Source organism: Rhinolophus ferrumequinum, chromosome 14 (genome assembly GCF_004115265.2).
Source record: "Rhinolophus ferrumequinum isolate MPI-CBG mRhiFer1 chromosome 14, mRhiFer1_v1.p, whole genome shotgun sequence".
Classification (NCBI taxonomy): domain Eukaryota; kingdom Metazoa; phylum Chordata; class Mammalia; order Chiroptera; family Rhinolophidae; genus Rhinolophus; species Rhinolophus ferrumequinum.
The window spans coordinates 22078943-22103322 of NC_046297.1; the positions used below are offsets into that span (position 1 = coordinate 22078943).

Sequence of the window (24380 nt, forward strand, 5' to 3'; positions counted from 1 at the left end):
TGCAATAACAACTGTCACTTGTGCCCTCCATAGATGGTGATGGAGAGTCCCACAGAGCCTCCAGGTCACTGCAGGTGAGCCCCGTGCCCAGCATGCCCATGGGCCTGCTCCCACATATTTGCCTAATGGGGCACCTCTTCTGGCACCTGGCTGGCACTCCTCTGCTGTCTGGGAGATGAATTCGATCTTCCTCACCCAAGGACTCACCATTCTTTTTTTTAAATTAGTAATATTTATTTGTGGTGCATTGCAAGTCGCTCAATTACATCCATATTTATTCTGATTGCTTTGCAAGTTGCTCAGTTATGTCTTTTTTTATTTTATTAATTTCAGGTGTACAAAACAATGCAATAGACAGTTCGCCCCTCACAAAGTGATGACCTCCCTCCCCAATCTATTTTCCCTCTAACATTGTATATATCTATTAAAATTCCATTGACTCTATTCCCTATGCTACACTCCATATCCCGTGACCATATAAATCTCTCTCTCTCTCTCTCTCTCTCTCTCTCTCTCTCTCTCTCTCTATATATATATATATATATATATATATATATATATATATATACATACATATATATATACACATATATATGTATATATATAGATGACATTCATCTATATATATATATAGATGACATATATATATATTATAGTTGACATACAATATTATTCAGCTTCAGTTTCAGGTATACAGTGCAGTGATCAAGCATCTACACTGTCCATGAAGTGGTCTCCCTAATAAGACATGTTCCCATCTGACACTCTACAAAATCTTTACAACATTATTGATTATATTCCCCAAACTGTCTTTCATATCCCTGTGGCAATATTGTAGTTACCAATTTATGCTGTCTAATCCCTTCCCCTTCTCTCTCATTTCCAACCCCCTCCCTTCTAGCAGCCATCAGTTTTTCCTCTATATCTCTGAGACTATTTCTGTTTATTTTGCTCATTTATTCAGTTCTTTCAATTCCACATATAAGTGAGATCATATGGTATTTGTCTTTCTCCGACTAACTTATTTCACTTAGCATAATGTTCTCTAGGTCCATCCATATCATTGCAAATGGTAAGATTTCATTGTTCTTTAAAGCCAAGTAATACTCCACTATATAATTGTACCACCGTTTCTTAATCCAGTCATCTACCGATGGAAAACAACTTGGGTTATTTCCAAGTTTTGGCTACTGTAAATAGAGCTGCAATAAACATAGGGATGCACATATTTTTTCGAATTAGCATCTTGGATTTCTTTGAATAGATATTTAAGAGTGGAATTGCTGGGTCATAAGGTAGCTCCATTTCCAGTTTTTTAAAATACCTCCATACTGATATCCATAGTAGCTGCAACAATCTGCAATCCCACCAACAGCGCACCAGGGTTCCATTTTCTCCACAACCTTGCCAGCACTTGTTGTTTGTTGACTTATTGATGATGGCCATTCTGACCAGAGTGAAGTGGTATCTCATTGTGGTTTTTATTTGTATTTCTCTGATGATTAGTGATGTTGAGCATTTTTTCATATGTCTGTTGGCGATCTGTATGTCCTCTTTGGAGAAATGTCTCCTCATGTCCTCTGCCAATTTTTTAATTGAGTTGCTTGTTTTTTTGGTGTTGAGCTGAATGAGTGTTTTATAAATTTTGGATATTACCTCTTATCAGGTGTATCATTGACAAATATCTTCTCCCATTCAGTAAGACGTCTTTTTGTTTTATTGATGGTTTCCTTTTCTGTGAAAAAACCTTTAAGTTTGATGTAATCAAACTTATGTTTATTTTTTCTTTTGCTTCCCTTGCCCAAACGGATATAACAGTAAAAATGTTACTCAGGGTAATGTCTGCAAATTTACTCCCTATATTTTCTTCTAGGAGTTTTATGGTTTCGGGTCTTATATTTAAGTCTTCAATCCATTTTGAATTTGTTCTCATATATGGCATAAGGAGGTGGTCCAGCTTCATTTTTTTTTTTTGCATGTGTCAGTCCAGTTTTCTCAGCACCATTTATTAGACTGTCTTTATCCCAATGTAAATTGTTGCTTCCATTGTCATATATTAGATGACCATATATGAATGGATTTGTTTCTGGGCTCTCTATTCTGTTCCATTGATCTATGTGTCTGTTTTTATGCTAGTACCATACTGTTTTGATTACTATAGCCTTGTAGTATGATTTGATGTTGTGTAGCGTGATACCTCCCAGTTTGTTCTTATTTCTCAAGATTGCTGTGGCTGTTTGGGATCTTTTATGGTTCCATATAAATTTTAGGATTACATGTTCTATTTTTGAGAAAAATGTCATTGGTAGTTTGATAGGAATTGCATTGAATCTATATATTGACAATTTAACTATTTTAATTCTTCCTATCCATGCACATGGTATGCATTTCCATTTATTTGTATCTTCTTTGATTTCTCTCTTCAGTGTCTTATAATTTTGTGAGTACAGGTCTTTTACTACATTGATTAAATTTATTCCTAGGTATTTTATTGTTTTTGAAAAAATTGTAAATGGGATTGATTTCTTGATTTCTCCTTCTGATAGTTTATTATCGGTGTATACAAATGCAATTGATTTCTGAATATTAATTTTGTATATGTGCCAACCCCCTTGATGCTAAGATTTTAAGATGGTTGAAAGCCTTTAAATCTGAGAAAACCATTACAGTACAAAGCATTTATGATATAGATTCAAAATGAAATGCACCATATCCCAAGATTTTAGTAGACTGATGATAGTAACTCGATATTTTCTTTAAAATGTCTTAGAGTATGAAAAAGAAAAAAGTTGAATCTTCAGAATCATAAAGCCTGCATTGACATAAAATAAAAGTCTGTCTGTCTTTGGTCATCATAAAATACAGACTGTCTTTTACTTCTGGGATCTGGGGTGTCATGAGACGTCTTCTTGTATCATAGGCAGTTTTTGTCTCTGCTGAACATTTGCTTGTCCCTTGGCCTGCTACAGCTCAGGAAGCAAAGCAACATGACCAAATGGTGATCATAGTTCTGACAAGTTCACGTTGTGAAAGGAAAATATTCCCTAAGGACTTAAAATAATTGTGACCACCATACGGTGGCTGGAGGAAGACCCTAGGCCTTTGTCCCCAAGACTTCTTGTGTCTTCTGCTCAATCGCTCTGTTGTGGGCCATCTGTTTCTTGTGCACATACTCTTAAGTCATGTTCCCATTATTTGCACTGTTTAGAGCCTCATAGGCAGAGCATTGTGAATTGCTGCTTCTTGTTTCTACAGAGATTCCCAGTACAGATCAGAGCCATTGTCAAATCAGACTCTTGACTTTTCCGCAAATTCTTATCTTCTGCTTCAGAATTATCACTTCCTTGGACAGCTTCACTTTCTGTTCATTTCTATCACCAGGAAAAGTACATGGCTTTCTCTTTCTGTACCAGGGGAAAAACAACTTTTTTGTTCCATCTTGTAAGTGTGACCATGGATATGATGAGGCCTGGAGAACAAAAAAACATGGCTGACCCAGGATGCTGGACAGTGCAAAGGCACCTGGCTTGTGCTCCTTGCAGCCATGAACCCAGAGTGGATTGAAATGGGGGAGGGAGGTACAGGCTTCCAGATAAGAAGGGGAGACAATTCCCAGTCATCACCATGTTTATCAGTCAGAATCAGTGTCCATATTGTACTGTGATGCATTACTACATAATTCTCTTGAGGCTAAACCTTTTAGGATAAAATATTCTGCAACTCTCTGCTGTGTATTTTACATTTCAGAACATTTTCTATTTTCTGCTGTCACTGGTTTCTGTTTTGTTTTGTTTTTAGTAGCTGTATAGATTTAATATTTTCAGGGCAAAGACATCAACTAATACAATGGGGCAAATAGTAAGTTGCTCATTTCAGGAAAACTTTTGTGTTTTTTTTTAAACAATGTTGAGAAAAAGGATGTTTGTTATTGTGACTTGACCATAAATTGTAATTATCAATTATAAAAGTTACATAAATGCAGGCTGATCATCTTTAAAGTCTCAAAAAGCCAAATATGAATAAAGGACAGACAATAAATTCAACTGAAAAAAGTTTTGACTTAATTCTTTTACATGTTATATGAAATCTTAGGAAGAATCATTGCAATAATTATTCAAAGTAATATTAAAGGTAACACAAGAGATGTTTGGTCTTAAATGTAAATTTAAATGTATAGTGTCTACAATAATAGATCAGAGCAAAAGTATATCTGCAATTTCTAACAGAAAAAATAAGTTAGTTTGCAAATACTGTATTATTTGTAAGAAAGCAGATCAAGGATAAAATGTTGGATAGTCTTATGAACCAGGCCACCTTTTAAAGATAATATTTCAGGGTAGTTAAAATGAGCCACAATAAAGTTCTATACATATAATTAAATTGTTTGTTATACTGAAAGCCAGCACAGTTGATCCCTGAACAATGCGGAGGTTAGGGGCGCCAATCCACGGGGCAGTCGAAAATCCACATATAACTTCAGTGGACGCTCTGCATTCGCAGATTCCCAACCTCGGAAAGAAAATACTGTTTTTGATCCATGGTTAGTTGAATCCATGTATGCAAAACCTAGGAATACAGAAAGCAAACTGTGTATTTATTGAAAAAAAATCCGCATATAAATGGACCCAGTCAGTTCAAACTTGTGTTGTTCAAGGGTTAGCTGTATTTTTATTTGTAGTTTACAAATCAAAACATAACAAATAATTATACATCAGTATTGGTAGGAATACCAAATATTATTTCACGATTGCCACTATGTGTTTCTTCTTCTCTAATGCAATCGGCACAGATCCAGGCTTGCTATGTTTGAGATGATCTGCTCCCTTTCGTTGACGAGATTCTTTCCTGATGTGCTGTTCTTGAATCTCGTGGATTTGAATCTGATAGATTTTGGTAGATGGCGGTGACAAGCAATTCATTTTATATGAGGATGATATTGAAATTTCTCCTTCAACTTCTGGTTATAATTCTTGGCTACTTTTTCTCGTGATGTAAGCACACCCCGTTTTTCAGAAGCATTAGCTTTACACAGACAAATGTTCATTTCATCAGATCTACACATAATGTACTTGCTGTCAGAAGTCCATTTTACATAGGTAACGTGTTGCATTCTTTTTGTGTGATAGACTTCCCTGCTTCTGCTTTTACCCACAGGAAAGATTCGAATAGATTTATCAAAACTGGTGGACACAAACTCCTTCCCAATGGGGGCGTAATCCACATCAAGCACTGCAGAAACATGATCTATGTGGACCATTACAGGAGTGTCCAGTGCATGCATGTCAAAAGTATGTAAGTTGTAATCTTCGTTTGCTGCAGTGAAAATGAAAGCTTCCATTGGGTTCCAACAAATTGTATTTCTTCTCATGTCTAAGATGACCTTTCTCAGAGGAGTAGCTTGCCTCATATCATATAGTACTATATTCCTGTCAGAAGCACAACTTCCCAAGAGAAATGTCTCAACTGGATTAAACTTAACACTACTTATACTGTCAAATCCCCAGGTCATTGAACATATAGGACTGATTCTTTGTTCATCCCAAATGTCTACTTGCTGTCCACATGTGTCAAAAACACCTTCTTTCCAATAATGATCAATTCCTGTATACATTGTCTTCCCTAATATTGTATGCAATGGTTCTTCCTTTTCTCCAAAACCTGGTCCATCCATTTTCCACTGCTTCACAGTTTTGTCATCACCAACAATAAAAAAAGGAAGTCCCACAAAAGCGAGTACATATTCCGCACACAAAACCTTCATGTTGCTTGTATTATAGGATAGTTTCGTTTAGTCAAGTTCCAAATTCTAACTGCTCCATTACATGCCCTGGAAAGGACAATAGCCAGGCTCTTTGGATGCTTTGCCAAGCGATTGACTCCATTTCAGTGACCATCCAGAGAAACAAGGAATGGTTTTGCAAATACGCATTCCAGTTTGATAGCATTTAAAGCTCTTACATATTCTTGTGGAACTTCAAGAGGATGTAAGGTAGGATCATAGTTTGTTCGTACTCACTGTAAGTCCATCTTGGTTTCACAGACATAGTTGTCCGGGTTTCGGCTCAGCATCTTCACCTTCATCTTGGGAGCCAGTTCTCCCCAACTCCACGAGCCTTTCCCTCCAGGTCTGGTTACCGCCGCCTCTTCCGGCGAATTCTCTCAGGAAAACTTTTAAGCCTCAAACCTAGGGAAGTTTTTATGTGGAAAAAAACACAAACAAAAAAACTAGGATAGATTATAACCTGGATAAATTGTTATCAGAGCCTTTAAGCTCTCTACCAACTAAATCTTAGTGAAATCTGAAAAACAAAAACAAAAACCAATCTTACCTGGAAGATGACTTCTTAATACAAGGCTGCACCCCTTAATCCAACGTGTGATGAAAATAATTACTTCAAGGGCATATCTTAATATGTCTTTGTGGTCAGAGAGGGCAAGAAGTATCATTCAAATTACAGTAATCTCCTCTTATTTATGTGGTATATATTCCAAGACTTTCAGTGGTTGCCTGAAACCGTGGATAGTACTGAACCTTATATATGCTATGTCTTTTCCTATATAGACATATCGATGATAAAGTTTAATTTATAAATTAAGCACCATGAAATATTAACAACAATAACAATAATAAAATACAACAAATAGAACAACATATATAACAAAAAAAGTTATGTGAATGTGGGCTCTCTCTCTTTCTCCAGTAATTTGTACATTTTTTTACTCCAAACCTTCTCCTGAATCTCTGTAACCCACTTACTTGCAGTAGATGACTTGGTGTCATTTATTTCAGGTGATCCCTTGCTGAAGTCTTTGTACAGGCTCAATATTTTCTGGTCCAACATGTTACTGTCAATTGGGATTTGTTTTCTGTTGATGTCTTCTATCCACAGATTTAATGTCTTTTCCATCTTAACTAAGTATTTATCAAGCACTGTGGCTGTAATGTTTGAGGTATGACAACAAAATTAGCTCTGGTTTCTTTTTTGTTCTTCACAATTTCATGGGTAGAAGATTTGTTTTTATTGTAGATCTAAACAAACTCAGCATACTCGTTTTTTGTTGCATCCAGTGCAACACTGGCAGTGAGGGTGAGAGAAGGGGCGGCTTGGGTTAAGTTTTTAAGAAAGAAACAAACAGAGACTTAATGCAGTTAAATCTCTCTGAAGGCCAGGGGTCTGTCTCTCAGTCTCAGAGGACTGGAGCCCAGAATAAGGCCAATTGGAGGTTTTTATTGATAGGTATACAGATACAAGAAAGTTACATTGTTTCTTACATGGTCTGTGCGACTCATACATCATATCAGAAAAATGTTTATTTCAATCACCCTTTGTCTGTAAACAGCCGAAGCACAAGGTCCCATGATGTCTTAATTAAGGTATGTACCCTCTCAGGGTCAAGTCTCTCATATTGTAACAGCTCCGTTGAGATAAGTGGAGAGAACTGATCTTTATTGTCTTCATGACTTCTCTCACAAACAGGTGCAAGGGAAAAGCCAGAGCTAGCAATGGCTTTTCCCAGGCAGGGGGAAGGGGAGGCAAGGCCCCTTCCCATATTTTTCTAAGGCAGCTCACTGGGGGTCCTCACTCGGTTCCACCTGGCTTATGTTGTATCTCCCGTGAGATATCTTACCCGTCTTTGGCTGCAAACCATCTTTTGGGGACCAGACAGAGACACATAAGGTGTAAACACAAGGATGGAAACAGAGTCCCAGAAAGGCACAGTCTCACAGACCCTTCTTTCCTTAAGGAAAGACACAGGGTGGGACAGTTGGCTAGGCTGTTGTGTGACTACAGTTTTTTCACTTAAGGAAGCACTTACAGTTTTTCTTTGGCACATACAAATTGCCAGCATCACTATTTGTGTGCTTTGGAGCCATTATTAAATAAAATAAAGGCAACTTGAACACATGCACTGTGTGATACCCGAACAGTAGATTTGATAACCCAGATGGCTACTAAGTGTCTCTACAACATAGAGACACTGAACAAAGGGATGATCCAAGTCAAGGGCTGGATGAAGCAAGATAATTGAGATTTCATCACACTACTCAGAACTGTGGGCAATTTAAAACCTATGAATTGTTTATTTCTGAAATTTTTCATATAGTGTTTTCAGACTACAGTTGACTGTGGATAACTGACACCAAAGAAAGTGAAATCATGGATAAAGAGGGAGGACTACTGTAATAACTGAAGTGGGTTTTTTTCCAGCCTATTCTATATGCCAAGTATATAGGAAATTTGGTGGGGACAAGGGGAGAGGAGGGAGTAAGTTTTTGCCACTTATATTGTAGGCAAACTACTACTTTGGTTATCTGCAGCTGGAAGGTGCCAATTATTTCAACTGTGTTTCTTTCCTTTTATGACATATTTCAAAAAATCATTCAGGTGCAAAACCAATACATATTGACTAATTTGAATTTTTTTAATTGAGATGTTTTAGACCTTAACTGAGCTCATTTTCCCCTCTTTTACTATTTATTCTTAATAAAGGCATAAAACTTTATGAATAATAACATGATATTAAATAAACACAAATTTATTAAGGAAGGAAAGTTTATGTGTGTTTGGTTAAAGTTAAATTAAGTTAAATATTAACTTATAGCTTTACTGTTCTGGAACTGACACTTAGAATTGAGAGCTGTTGTCTTATAAGGTTTAAGTTGTTTTGTAACTTTTAAAAAGTGATCATATTATTACACTTTCTGTGAGTTTGTATTCTGATAAAATCTTTTTCATACACATTAGTTTTGGGTTGAATTTTTGAAAATAGAAGTAGGTATTTTATATACAGATTCTAGGCTGGCGTTGTAAATGAAACCAAGTTATTTCCATTTGATTACTCAAGTTAATTGAGATTATGAGCACTTTCTTGGGGTGCTTTCTTGGGGGATAAATGCTTCAGTTTCATTACTTTTTTCAGTTTGGAAATAGAATTTAAGGTAATGCATTTTCGGGCAAAAGAGAAGTAACTGGAACGACCATTGGTTCCTTTATGCGAGGTAACCCTAGATGGCGCTGTCCCCGAGGGAATTGATTAAAATTGACTACCAAGCTTTTTAAGCCTGTTGCAGGGGTTGATTTGTTATTTTGTGTTTTCCAGAAGTCAGATAAGAATATTCTCTTCAATTTGTGTTCTTAATGAAGTTCTGCCTTTATGAATAAGAATTTACAATAGAAACAAACATGGACTTTTTAAATAATGTAACTGAGATATTGGGTGAAGGTGAATGACCGGATGGTAACTCTTTACGGCTTCATGGTACCAGGAACAGACTTGTTTACCTTTTTGTTGTTGTAAATAAACTATATTTTTAGAACAGTTATAGATTTACAGAAAAATTGCAAGGATAGTGCAACAAATTCCCATATGCCTTGCGTCCAGTTGCTCCTATTACCATTCCATTAGTATGGTACATTTGTCATAACTAATGAACTAGTATTGATATGTTACTATTAACTAAAAACCCCACTTTATTCAGATTTCCTTAGTTTTTACCTAACGTCGTTTTTCTCTTTCAGGATCCCATCCAGATTACCACATAACATTTAGCTATCAGGTCTCCTTAGGCTTCTCCTGGCTGTGGCACTTTCTCAGACTCTTTGTCTTTGATTAACTTAATGGTTTTGAGGGTTACTGGTTGGGTATATTGTAAGATGCTCCTCCATTGGAATGTGTCTGATGTTTTTCTAATGAGTAGACTGGGATTATGGATTTTGGGGAGGAAAACCACAAAGATAGAGTGCCATTTCATCATATCATATTAACACACTATCAATAAAACTAATCACTGTTGATGTTGACTTCTATCACCTGGCTGAGGTAGTGTTTGTCAGGTTTCTTCACTGTAAAGTTACCTTTCCTCCCTTTCCATACTGTACTATTTGGAAGAAAGTTACTGTGCACAGTGAACACTCAAGGAGTGGGGTGTTATGTTTCGCCTCTTTGAAGACAAAGTATGTACATAAATTGTTTGGAATTCCTCTGCATGGGAAAATTTTCTCTTCTCCATTTATTTATTTATTGAACTATTTATTTATACCAGTGTGGATTCATGAATATTTATTTCATACTCTGGGTTATAATCCCATACTATTTTATTTATTTTTTTTACTCAGATTGTTCCAGCTTTGGCCTTTGGGAGCTCTTTCAGTTGGCTCCTTTGTCACTTTTACATACCTCCATTAATTTTTTTTTTAAAAAAATTTGTTTACTTTTTAATAGATTTTGTTCCGTCTACAAATACAATTTAGCTCCATTATTCTGTGAACATTCCTCTTTTCCATTATTAAAGTAATACATAATTATGAAAATTGAAAGATAGATAAAAGCAGAAAGAAAAAAAGCCCAATTCAATTTTTGTTATTATTTGAGTGTGTTCTCCTGAAGTTTTATATTTTTTGTTTTCATTTTTGTCATACTTTTTTTTTTTTTTAACTTGTATTTATTTAAGTGTGTTTTTCCAGGACCCATCAGCTCCATGTCAAGTAGTTGTTTTCAATCTAGTTTTGGAGGGTGCAGCTCACAGTGGCTCATGTGGGGATCAAATCGGCAACCTTGTTGTTAAGGGCACCGTGTCTCTAACCAACTGAGCTAACCGGCCGCCCCTATTTGTCATATTTTTTGACATTTCTTTAAAAAAAAAATAGGTCTAATCATTCTTTGTAAATAATTTTATATTGTGATTATTTATGGACATTTTCCTGGTTTATTACATATATATCTCTTAAATTTTTCTACATATTTCAATTAACAGTTCTTTTATAATTGACTAAAATTGGCCCATAAATATCTTCAGTGTATTGCATAATTCTGGCTGCATAGCAGGTCTTTAATACATACTGACTGAATCAATCAGCTCTTTAGAGTTTCCATATTTTTGAATTATAGTAATGAAATGAGTACGTTTGAGTCTACAAGTTATTTAAGAATTTTTACATTATTTCACATATTTAAGATTTCTAGAAGTTGACTGGGTCCAATAATAGCATCAATATTTTTAAAAGTTTTGATTCATAACGAGACTTTATAAAACTGGGAAAATTGTATGAGGCTAACCCATGGAAAGAAAAAGATATTGTTCAGACTATGCAAATAAGCAAGATGTCACTGGTTGAGAATCTAAACAAAATGAGCTGATTAATGAAAAATCAGACATTTCATAGAAATGATTTTTAATTCAGAGCCTGGGTGCTGTCCTTCTCAGCACACCTTCTCATTTCTATGCTGCGACTTGAGGATATTATGCAGCCGGTTTAATTCAACTTAGTTCAAGGAAGGATAGGGGTGAAGAAGCCATGTCCTGGGAAGTATTCCTCACTAACCCTCCCAAGACTCTGATAAGTGAGCCTAATAGTGAGAATTCATAGTTCTTCCTAAAATCTCTACGTAATTACGCTACTGTGCTATCCAAAATGTTCATTAGAAAGTTAACATAGATGCCTGAAAACACCAGCAGCTAGAATCCTACATCTGATAGGAGGTGGTATATTAAAAGAAAGAAAAGAGATTTCTTTTTGTCATTTTTTAAAAAAATTTAAAATGATTTTTCTCTCAAAGGAGAGTCCAGTTTTGCATCACTTGGTGTAATAACATGGGAGTTTCTTTGTGGGGGTTTCACCTTCACATTTTAAACTTTATGCACATTGTTGAATGTTGATTTGAGGATATGTGTATGGAGGGAGTCATCACTCCCAAATTATCTGTGAGGAGCCTGAGGAGTTTTCACTTCTCCCTCTGCCTCAGGCTTATGTCGGCTCCTAGAGAGTGGGCCCTAATTTTTAAATCCACGACCCTTGTCCCAGAAGTTTGTATATATGTGAATTTATTCCTTAAAGGAATCCTTTGTTATGTTATTGATTAGTAAGGGCAAAAATATTTATTCTGGTCAACTCCTTGGAGTGAAAGTTTTAATCTGATTTTTAAGTTTTTCATACTTTTTTTTTCTCTTTATTTTCTACCACAGAGTGAGCAAATATTTGGAATATGGTTTGGATTTTTTTAAAGCTGTTGATGATGGGAAGCTGCTAATCAGAAAGATAAATGATAACATAAATCACTGTGGGATGTGTGTGGGGGGTGATATTTGTGTCTAGGTCTTCTTTAGTATGAAATATATTCCAACGAGTCCAGCACCAATTGAGTGCCTTGCACATAGCAGGCAATCTATAAATCTTAATTGATTGAATAAATGGATGAATATCTGGTATTTTCTTGTTATACATTTCCCAGAGTTGAGAATAATTTACCTATTTCCTATCCATGAGTTCTGATTTCTTTAGGAACAGGAAATCATTTGCAATGACAACATCAACAACAAAATAGCACACTCTCTGAGGATTGTGGCAAGGAACATTAGGAAAGTGTTCTGTCTCCTGAAATAATTTTGTGTTAAAAAAAACATACATGCGTATTCCTTGGGATAATGATATAGTGGAGGATGATCGCTACTGATGATAATTACTACCTGTGTGTGTGTACGTGCGTCTGCACATGATTGTGGTTGAAACACATGTGTTCATTGTGTTTTTCCATCATAAGAATCACAAATCACTCTGTGGTTGTTGTCGGTGCACCAGAGCCCTGTCCAGTTTTGATTCTCCCTCTGGTGCTCACTGATTGCCTCCGGAAGGTGACTGGGGACCTGTGGGGCAGGTACCCCAAGGTACTTGTTCAAGGTGCCTGCAGAGTATTGGAAGCAATGTTGCTCCTCACTTCTGATGTCTCTCCTCCCGTCCCCAACTCTTCTCTCTAGCTTAAAATGATCCTTATTTTAAACCCCCACCCAACAGCTACTTGGGAGACCACCCCTTGCATGCACCTCCATGCACTGTATTTCTGTCTCAGTAAACTTGGCTTCACAGCACTTGATCTGTTTGAGCGGTGATTTTGGTGACAGCCTTTCTCACTATGACCAACATAGTCCACTGTAGACAGGGATGCACTTTAAAATCATTTTCTCAGTTGATACACAACAGCTCTCAGGCACCTGAAAGAGTAGGTCTTGAGCAAACTAGGGCTCTGAACAGTCGGAACGTCCTCTAAATTGGCCAGAACAGGAGGTGCAAAGCAGCTACAGTGGGAGTGAACAGGCTTTGATATTAGCTTTAGGGAAATAAGGACATCAGACCTGTGCTCTGCGCAGCTAGTGCAGTTAGATGTCATCTCCTTGCCTCTTTAGTTCATAGTCTCTATTTTCTGAGAGACTGAGTATGATGGATGAATTGCATCCCCCCCAAAATTCACACATTGAAGTCCTAATCCCCAGTAATTCAGAATGTGAGTTAGGGTCTTTACGGAGGTAATTGAGTTAAAATGAGGTTCTGAGAGTGGGCGCTAATCTGACATGACAGGTGTCCTTACGAGAAGAGGAAATTTAGACACAGACATGCACAGAGGGAAGACCATGTGAAGACATAGGGGAAAGGCGGCCATCCACAAACCAAGGAGAGGCCTTCAGACCAACCAACCTTGCCAACAACTTGATCTTAAACATCTAGCCTCTGGAACTGTGAGAAATAAATTTCTGTTATTTAAGCCACCAGTCTCTTTAACTGTTTGCAATCCTTTTTCTCCCTCTACTTCCCAGAAAGAGCTGGGGTTTAGAGAGGCTTTTCTAGGTGGTGGGGATGGCACACCAATGGGGTGGGATTCCTGCCCTTCGGGAGCTTATCCTCCTCTCATGGTAAAATCCTTCTTCGCTGTGCGCTGTTTTTTATCCTCTTCCACATTATTGTTACCTTGATACTGTTTGTTTTGTTTTTTCTGTATTCTGATGCTTGGACATCTGGGGCCGCACTGATCCTGGAAGGATGGTCTCTCCCAGGGTTAGCCAATTGCTAGAGATAGTAAATGACTCTCCTATGATTGTACCTTTCATATACAAACCTACCAGTCCAGAGTCCACATCCCCAGCATCTCTTCTATCATCTTTCATACTCAGGGCCACTGTGACCCTGCCCTGATCACCCCAGGACCAGGTACCAGACAACTAGGGTCTCCCCACAGCCTCCTCACATTATTCATACTAGCCAGTCCTAAGTCTGCTCTCCTTGCCTTGTCTCTCCCATAGGAACCACAATAAAGGTTCTTGCTCACATTTTATAACACACTGCTACCCAGCCTCATCCTCTGGACTCTGGGTGACATACCATCTTAGCTCTTCTAGTTTCTGCCTTAACAACCCTCCTTTATCTTTTTTGCTGGCACGACTCAACTCTTCCTAACTGTAGGTTATCCCTATTTTTCTGTTTTCACAATTTTCTCTTTTATCAGCCATATCTGTACTTTCACTAGTCTGCTGCATTAATTTGCTACAGATGCTGTAACAAAGTATCACAAGCTAGGTGGTTCAAAAAAACAGAAATTGATTGTCTTACTGTTCTGGAGGCTAGACATCCAAGATGAAGGTGTCAGCAGAGTTGGTCCTTTCTGAGGGCGGGGAGGGAAGAACTGTCCAGGCTTCTCTCCCTGGCTGATAGATGGCCGTCTTCTCCCTGGGTCTCCTCACATAGTCTTTCTTCCCTCTATGTGTGTTCTGTCTATACCCATGCTGTTCATTTTGTAAGGGCACCAGTTATACTGGCTTAGGGGCCTACCCATGATGTCATCTTAGCTTAGCTAGTTATATCTGTAACAACAGCCCTATTTCCAAACAAGGTCACGTTCTGGGACACTGGAGGTTAGGACTTCAATATCCCATTTTGGGAGGTCACAATTCAACGCATAACAACATGGCAACTCCAAAATTGAATTCCCTAGTTGAGTTTCTCAGGGTTGGAATTTGAATACTTCAATGAAAATCACAGATTCAGAGGTTGTTTAAAACTCTCTCTCTCTCTCTCTCTCTCTCTCTCTCTCTCTCTCACACACACACACACACACACACACACAAGCAGATCTCTGCACTTCAGCCCAAATCTAGAGAAACCCAGTCTCTGTGTGGGGTGTGTGGCCACAGTGTCTTCCACAGCAGGCCCAGGCATCGTTTGGGAGCTTATCTTTCCTCCATTGGGACAGCCATACTAGCTTCTCGTTGGTTTTCCTGTCCATCCATAATGAAATACTACTGCATTTATTCCTCATAACAACCCTGTGGGGTGAGTACTGTTCTCACCCCCACTTTGTGGCTGAGCACAGTAAGCAAGGCTGGGGTCGGAAGCCAGACAACGAGGCTCTGCAGTCTGTGGCAGGGCTCTGTGCTGTGCTTCTTCAGGTGAGACTCTCAAATGTGCGGTGCTGCCACCAGCACGGACTAGTGCACTAGTGAAGTCCACACCCTTCACTTGGAACCCACATTTTCTCCAACAGGTGGCCTCTTCCTAGAACCTGTACATCTAGTGGGTCTCAAAGAGTGGCCCAAAGGCCAGGAACAGGGAGGTCAACTGCCATTCTCTGGTTCTTCCCTACACCTACACCCCAGAACTAGACATCGGGGAGTGATCTGTTGTAACAGCCTTCCAGTTGATTCTGATGCACACTCAAATTTGAGAAAGGCAGCCCTAATTCTACCTGTCTGGGGGGCTCTGTCCTTCGATGCTCCTCTCATTTCTCTGCCCCGGCTTCCTGACTTGCTGCTCCTTGTTGCGTCTTTTTCTCTGAAGCTTCTCTCTGCAGTCTCCTTTTGGGTTTCCAGCACCCTGTGACCCTTCAAAGCCAATCGCTAATGTCACTTATTTATGAAGACTTCTTTTTTTTTCCCGTCCCCCACCCCCAACTCCAGTTAAAGTCATTGTTTTCAGTCTAGTTGTGTAGGACACAGCTCACTGGCCCATGTGGGAATCGAACTGGCAACCTCAGCGGCGTTAGCAGCACAGCGTTCCAACCATCTGAGCCACCGGGCCACCCGAACACTTGGTTCTTTACTTCTCTGCCTGTTCTTGTAATCAGCATTGTGATCTCTCCTTAGAAATATCCTCACATTTTGTACCTATTTTTTCCCTTATAATACTTTTCTTGATCTACTTATATCATCACTGTATTTGTCCCCTTGAAGCAGGCAATTTGAGATGAAATGCCCATATCCCTCACACATCTACTACAGTTCCTGTATTCCGGTAAGAGTTTAATAAAGCATTGTATTGAATGACTACTATTAACCCTCAGAACACCTTATTTAAAGCACATTGACAAAAAAGAGATGACTTACTTTGAAAAAAATCTTACAAAGAAGGACTCAAAACATAATTCTTTGACAGAGCAAATGTTTTTAAATGATTTATCTCTCTCATCAAAACATCTGTCCTGTGACTTTCACAGACTACCTAAAGACTTCTTTATTTGACAGGCTCCCACATCAAAGTGACTTTTCCAGGGTAATGAAGATTTGAGAATCTGCTATTAAGCATTCAGAATTGAATATAATGCTCCCACGTGGACTCACGTTCATGTTATGAAAGACCATCTCTTTTTGTTTGTGGCTTTTTTTGAGCTCTTAACGTAGCTTACTATATTATAAGGCATTCCTTAACTATTTTAACAACCACAGCACACTGGTAGCTCTTGTGGTCAGTTAATACCACTAGGTATTTTTCCAAACTTGATCTGCTAAGTGTCAGCCTTCTCTGAGGTGTATGTGATATGAGATTATATTAATGACCATGTTGTTTTAAAGAGACACATTAATATTTAGCATCTAGGGACATGCCCGCATAACATGGGTTTTGAGAACAACAATCCCAAATGTCCTCCATTTGAATCAGATACACCACTGATACTAAAAGGTCTTGCAAATTCTTCAAGCTCTCTGGGTACAGATCCATCCCCTTATCCATAATTCCAAAGTCCAAAAAAAAAAAATCTCTGAAAATTATTTTAAAGCTCATTTGGTGGCAAAATCTGACCTGAAGCTATTTATAGTCTAATTCATCCCATTTAGTATGAGTTCTGGCATTTTTTCTGCAGAAATGTTTTATTTGATTAAAGGTTTCTTCTCCAGTGTTCACTGAGGTTTTGTTAGTAAATATTCAGTATATTCACTGTATTAACCTTTTAAGTAAAACACATACACACACACACACACACACAACACACACGAGATCAAAAACACATCTGACACTAAGGATAGCAGATGAGGGATTAAGGATTTGTTGTCCAGCTCAGCATAGGGTAATAAACAAAATTCAGATGGTTTTCTTGCTTTGTGATGTGGCCCTTACTTTTGGTGCTGTAAATAAAGCCATCTTTGATTCCAGAAGTTGAGTTAACATTGCACATTGGACAATCCAGATTATTTCTGATTAATACCTTCCCAAAGACCTAGAGATGAAGGCCACCAAAACTGTCCCTATCATTTCCACATTTTAGGAATATACATACCCCAGATTACACAGTGGCCATCTTGGGAATCCTATGACATTTTTGCCATTCAATTCTATTTGAAGTATTTAGATTCACAAGAATATAAGAAATTAAATTGAAAGGCTTTTCTCCTACACATCTATCAGATTAGAACTTTCTGGGATAAAATTTTATCAGTTTAATACATCTTCATGTTATGAAATGGAGCATAAATGTTATCAAAGCATTTTATTCAAAAGTGTAGTATGTGTAACTTGTGTTTTTTAAAAATGTGAGTGTTGAGTTGAATTCTTGCATGACTTTTCTTCTAAAAATAAAATTACCTAGAAGAAATTTTCCCTCACATCTGTGTGAACTCCAGTAGAACATTTTGTAAGTAATTCCTTTGCCCACTTAGAATACCCAACTAAGAAGTCAGGGAGATTCCATTAAAAGATATTTCATTTGCTTTATTTCACACAGAAGTAACATGAAAAAAAAGCCCATCTATTCCCTCTGTGGCCTTAAATGCACCTGACTTCTCAGTTGTGAAATACTGGTAGTACCAATCATACCTTTAAGGCTTGTTATGTAAATTAGAGGTAATTTTTATAATGTGCCAAAGCACAAAAGAGAGCACTGAGAAAATGGTGGGTGTGTGAGTATCTTTGTGTATTTATAATCACTATTTCCATCAGGAAGAATGGCAACACTAGTCTTCATTTAATCTAATAACCTCAGGTAGTCTAAAAGTAGGAGACAGCGAACTGGAGTCTCCATTCAACTAGGCAGAAGTAGAAAATTATGTTAATAAGGGGAAAAGTGGGTAGGGTGATCTCATCTGACAGATGCCCTTGGCTGAGAATACGAGAAACCGACTGGTTGTGGAATGTGGCATTTAAAATCATAATGGCTGAAGAGATGAGCTACAGGATGAACATTTCTTTTAATTCAGTTGAACTTAGCAGGTGCTGGCGTTTCAGTATTGAGTACCTTTTAGCAGCTACTGCCCCATGTAGTTTGTTTTAGAAAAGGGAAAGATAAAGGGAAAGCCATTACCACAGGCAAAATTGGAAATGAGTTTATACTTACATCTCAGTGCCCTTGACCTATCCTGCTGTGTAAGTAAATAAACATGGTCCCTCCTTCTATTGACCTCTTATAAATTCTTGGACAGAGGTCAAACTTCTGGGATGGAGTACCTCCCCCTGAAAGAAAGCCTGGGCAGTATGCTTTCCAGTGGGATTCTGGCAGAATAGAATAGAATAGAATAGAATAGAATAGAATAGAATAGAATAGAATATAGGATAAGCATGCTTGGAGAGGTTACAGAGGCATCAAGCGTCCCCTTCTGCTGAAAACACCAGTGTCAAGTCTATGAGTTTCACTTTAGGTTCAGTGAGCTTCATGTTCATCAGAAAGGAAAAAACATTTTCTCCTTTTTCCTCCTCTACCCCTCCCTTGGGAAACCAAATCATCTGAGGAAAGAGAAGGCTGGCATTGTTTTGAGAAGATAACTTTGCAAAAGGGGTCAAAGCAGAGGAGTGGCCTAAGAATACATTATATTCACCGGGGAAGCTTTTCAAGTACAGTGACATTCATCCTTAACTGCAGAGCAGTGGAGTCAGATCTCAGGGAGTAGCCATTCAATTTTCAAGTTCTCAATAATGAGCTGGGATGTGGTGATCTAAGCCATTCTGCACATCACTGGAGACCCCAAGATTATACAAAAATCTCCTCAGCCCCTCATTTTGCCATGGGAAGGCTGGAATCCTACTGCCCAGGGAGGAGACTGTGCTTGCTGTCCCCTGAGTACTATGTGGCTGGAGCACATGCAGAAAGTAAGTGATGTGGCCTGATCTGATGAAGACACGTGGAGGAAAGGACCACATACTTGACTGAGAGGGAATGCAGAATGAAAAATGGCAGAAGGAAGCAGACTTGAGAGAAGAAAAACAAGGTGAAGACAAATTTAGTAATTTTCTAGAGACTTCTTTTTGCTCTGGGGATTCTTTTACACCTTCTCTTTATGTAACATGTTGGATCATATGTGTGATTCTGAAAAAAAACATGAACAGGTGGATGTACATGAAAAACTTACCACTATGAATCAGTGACTAGCTGTAGAGACATTAAATGATAATAGTATTCTATCTTTGTGAATATGGCACTTGCAAACTGAGAATTTTAGAATATTTTTAAAGGGACTTTTTTAAAAAAAAATCACAGGAAAAGAAGATAAAATTTAGGGAAAAGCAGAATATTTTATCCCTTCCACTAGGCACCCAATGCCTAGCCAACACATACAACATGAAATTTTAGTGGTGCCTGCTAAGCCTATTTGAAAATAAATCTTATTTGGCCCCCATGAGGGATGTTCAGGTATCCAGGCCATGAATTCTTCAGTTCTCCAATCTGAAAATGCCAGTTGAGGGAGGTAGAATTTGTACAAATCTTTTAAATCATGTAATTATATGGAATCACCTTTCATTTTCCCAACTGGAACTCATTTTTATGTTGACAATAGTTGGAAATGTTAAACACAGTAAAAAACTTGAGATGTTATTGGGTTAGGTGTATTAAAATAAAATCAAAAAAATAGAAATATTAGGTATATACATGACAGCATAAGTGAAACATGATGTGACATAGTATTTTCCATTCAAAGTTTACAGTAGAAAAGTTTAGTAAGCCAAACCTCCTGTGTCCCTGCTACATACAGTGGCTCATTAGAACCTCCTCAGTCACTTATTTTCCTTCATATTCTGTATAAATAGTCTCACACACATCTTACACCACTTAGAAAAGATTGCTGAATCACAAAATAGCTCCCAAATATGGTGTTACTTTGAGTACAACTAAAATTAATATTTGCTCATTAAAATAACATTCAAGTCATTTGAAGCAATAAAGAAAATTCTTATGTTTTATAAAGTCCTATGAGGTTCTGCAGAAATTAGAATCTTATCTTTCTTTCAAACTACATTGTCAACAAAAGTCTATATATAAGAAATTGTGGAACTGAAAAGCTGGAGACAGTTTAAAAATTGTCCTTTTTAAGGTGGAGTAGTTTCTGAGGCTCCTTTCCCTTTCCTGGGAGGTCTGGGCAAGGCTCGGCATCAATGGGTTCACGCCGCTGAACACAGCAGCTTTGCATGACTCACAAGTGACACTTCTACAAGGAAGAGACCAAAAAAGCGTGGCTGCTTTATGTTTCAGGGTTCTGAGCAGTCTCCATGGAAGGAAAATGTTTAACAGTCTCAGATTTTAGGGGGAGGGGTGATTACTGAAATATGAGAAAGACATTTTTAAGTTTCTGACTTCACCTGCAAAATCTAACAGGTTGGATTAGTAATTTTTAAACAAATAAGCCAAAGCACAGAGAAAATACAAAGAACTGCCGCAATAGGCTTCTGGTTATTTTACTTTTATAAATGAGTTTAGTTCTGCTACTGCTTGGGAATTATAAAAATGGCCTCTGAACCTTTGAGTCACACATCCAATTGTAAACAAGAGGCCAAAGTGGGTGCATTTTGGATAGAAAAGGTGTTTCCTTCTCAGAGGGCTGTATTCAGATGTTGGTCTAGAAAGCAAGTTGGCCAGCTGGGAGCAGGCCAAGTGGCAGAGCTGTGGGCCTCAGCCTATGAGAAGAGATACTTTTCGACGTAGAGAGTGTTTCTTCCTGAGTAATTTAGCCTCATTTCGGGAAGCAGGGACAGTAGATGGTCTTAGCACATGAAAACTACTGCAACCAGTGATTGTTATTGCTTCTTTTTTAATGAGGCAGCAGTCCCTGCAAACGGCTACGAGTCTTCTTGTGCTCTAAGGCTGCTGCTGATACTGGCCTTCCGTGGCAGTGTAGAAATCATCCAGGACACTCTGCAAATAATCAAACGTTGGCCTCTCTTCTGCCTTTTCTTTCCAGCACATTTTCATGATGTCATAGAGCTCATCTGGGCAGTTCTCCATGCGGGGCATCCTGTAGCCCTGTGACAGCGCGGTCATCACATCGGCGTTAGTTCTCCCTGAAACAACAACAAAAAAACCATACCATTTAGAACACTGGCTGAACAGTAAACATTGCAGTGATCTTTTTGCTACCCACATCCTGCACGACTACTGAGGCAAGTTCTAAAGGTTGCTATGGTCTGAATTCTGTCCCCCACAAATTCATATGTTGAGATCCTAGCCCCCAGGCCCTCAGAACGTTGACCGTATTTAGAGATTAAAGCCTTTCACGAGGTCATCAAGTTAAAATAAGGCCTATAGGGTGGGCCCAACCCAGTATGACAGTGTCCTTATAAGACGACATGAAGACACAGAGACACCGGAGACGCATGTGCAGAGGAAAGGCTGTGTGAGGACACAGTGAGAAGATGGCCATCTATAAGCCAAGGAGAAGCCTCAGAAGAAACCAAATCTGCCAACACCCTGATCTCAGACTCTTGGCCTCCAAAATCGAGAAAATAAATTTCCGTTGTTTGAGCCACTCAGTCTGTGGCATTTTGTTATGGCAGCCCTAGAAAACTGATATGAAGGCAAAGGAAATTTCTGTAAACAACTAAATAATATAAATTTTAATATGAAGGGGATCAAGACAAAATTTAGTTTGCCAAAGGGTAAACAGGCAAATGTGGTGAATTGAAGACAAAGGAAGTTCTCTTTCATAACAAAAGGATATTGGACTTGACTGACCTTTTGAATGAACTACTCAAGCCCAGTCCTAACCCTTAATCTCAATTTCTTTTGTAGTATTTTTTTCAGCTTCTACCTGTAATACATCTACCAAAAAATCATTTGCACATACATTTATTTATCTCATACCAATATTTTTTAAAATATCAGCTTGTTATTGTAAGTTTATTTAAAGAACTCAGGATCCTTAAATCAACTAGATCAACTGATTATATCACTAAATTGTCCCAGTGTTCAGCACAGACCAGAGTCAAAGCTCACACTGACTCTGGAATGTGCATTTTCTCAACACTCTGTAAGGGAACTAGCGTTTTCACGATGCTTACTGAGCTCTGTGAGAGGACTGAAAATGGACCATAGCTTTTAATATGGTCAAATGTCTTAGGGTAGTTCAGAAGCTGAACTTTGACCTTTGTTACTGAAATAGCTTTAAGGGGAAAGACAAGATCATTTAAATAACATATTCTTCCATTATTAAAATGGGATAGAGAAATGTGCTCATGTAGGATTTTAGTAGCACCTCCACATCTGTATGTTTTGCCTATTTTGCGTATACATTTTTCTGCTGAGATATGGACTCCCCTATAGAGGAACTGTATTTCATGCAGAATATTTTCATGTAGAATTTGTACACTATTTGGCATATGAGGAACTCCATTCATCACAACCTATTTCCTTTCCATAGCCATAGATTTTACCACTAGTGTTCAATGGAAAGATTCTGAAAGGTAGCAGAAGCTCTAGGAAAAATATCTCTTACTAGATTTGGAACAGAACTTTCTTTCGAATTTATTTTCTAAGCAGTGTTTTTCAAATTACAGGCCACCACCCATTTGGGATCAACAAATTCATTTTTTAGGGAGCTACCAGTATTTTTAAAAATTGTAACAATAAAAAAAATCAGAATGTACATAGTAAAAGTAAGTGTGGTTTTGTGAAACTTTTGCTTTATATATGGAGTGGGTTTCTGTGTATTTCTTACCATGGGTCATGATCAGTGAACTCTGAACTCTGCCCTTAACTAATCTTTCTTCTTCTAAGGACACAGTAAATAAAGGGCCCTGCCTGGATTTAAACTCCTGAAAGAAGACATGATTGTTTCTGTCTTGGAAGTGCCCTTGGTTTTGAAATTGAAAGATCTGAGCCAACTTTGTAACTGTTAAGATCTCTTGAAAGTTGTTTACATGGTAAATTAATTTTGCTCAAGTCTATTTCTGAAATGCCATCTTCAAATATTTGTGTAACTGGAGTGTTCTAACTGGAAGATTTCATTTGATTCTCATGGCTTGAAGCCAAGGCGCTCATTTGCATCACTTTCTCTATTTGGGGTTCTGGTCTCTGTAAATTTTGTGGCTTTGGCATTGCCCTGGCTCTTGGAACTAGCCAAGCTCACATGGATAAATTTCAGAAGAAATCTCTGCGTTTCCTTCTATACAAGGGTTGTGTGACTGTCTGGGATCCTGGTGAGAGGACTAATATCCAGGACCATAGAAACAGCAGCTGGATCGGCAAACTTTGTTAGGAATTTCTTTTACTTCCTTCCTGGGGAACCCCCAATTGCATAAAAAGTCAGAATGTTCCCACAGAAGATAAATCTTTCCAAAGTCCCCTGGCTCTATTCCAGAGTTTTCTTTCTTGTTCTTTTATGTTCTCCTAATGCTGAAGAACTCTCTCAACGATCCAGATAAAGGCCGCATGCTCCATCCCGCTTGGGGAATTTTATTCGATAAGAGGAATAAAAAGAAGGAACTCTGAAGTCTATCGTTTAATGTACAAGTAAACCAATGAACAAAGTAAGGCCACTAAATGACAAATCTTATGGACGAAAGAAAGTGGGAAAGAGACCCCAACCAGACCCTAAGATTAAACTTGATATTTGGTAATTGGTCTGTTGTTAGGTTAAAGATAGCAAACACCCATTGGCTGGTGATCTTACAAGGCTAGCACTTTAATATTCCATCCTTCATTCTCTCAACAAGCATTTTTTGGATACTTCCTATGGGTCATTAGCTAACACTAAGCTCTGAGATATACAAAGGGAATTACGACAGACTTGTCCTCAAGTGGCACACTTTAGCACAGTGGGGACAATGCCCCCAGGAGAAGGAGGCGGGTGAGCAGGAAGTAAGATCTGGTGTGGGTAGGAATTAGCAGAGACTAAAATTTGGTGAAGGAGCACAGGAAGGAGAAAAACGAAGTACAGCAGAGATTAGAAAGGAACAGGGGGTTCTTGACAGGAGATGGGAGCCCAGTAGCTTCAGGAACCATGACAGTCTTTTTAAAGACCAAAGAGCCCTCGATGTGTGTGTGAGAGAAGAAGTACCAGCTACCATGGGACCGCAGTCTCCCACCCAATAATACTTCCAAAAGGGTAAATTCGTTTTTTCTGAGCACTACTTGTGACCAAC

General features: G+C 38.3%; 1 protein-coding gene and 1 pseudogene across 4 annotated transcripts in view; both read right to left on the reverse strand.

The window, feature by feature from the left end:
- Positions 1-4736: 4736 nt before the first annotated feature.
- On the reverse strand, positions 4737-6081 carry LOC117034095 (DDB1- and CUL4-associated factor 13-like; annotated as a pseudogene).
- A 13756-nt stretch (positions 6082-19837) lies between these two features.
- LYN (LYN proto-oncogene, Src family tyrosine kinase) overlaps positions 19838-24380 on the reverse strand; it is a 116710-nt gene continuing 112167 nt past the window's right edge. For all 4 annotated transcript variants that reach the window (XM_033125960.1, XM_033125959.1, XM_033125962.1 and 1 more), the window contains one exon: positions 19838-21302. In XM_033125960.1, the coding sequence (XP_032981851.1) occupies positions 21100-21302 (203 nt within the window). In that variant the 3' untranslated portion in view covers positions 19838-21099. The remainder of the gene's footprint in view (positions 21303-24380) is intronic.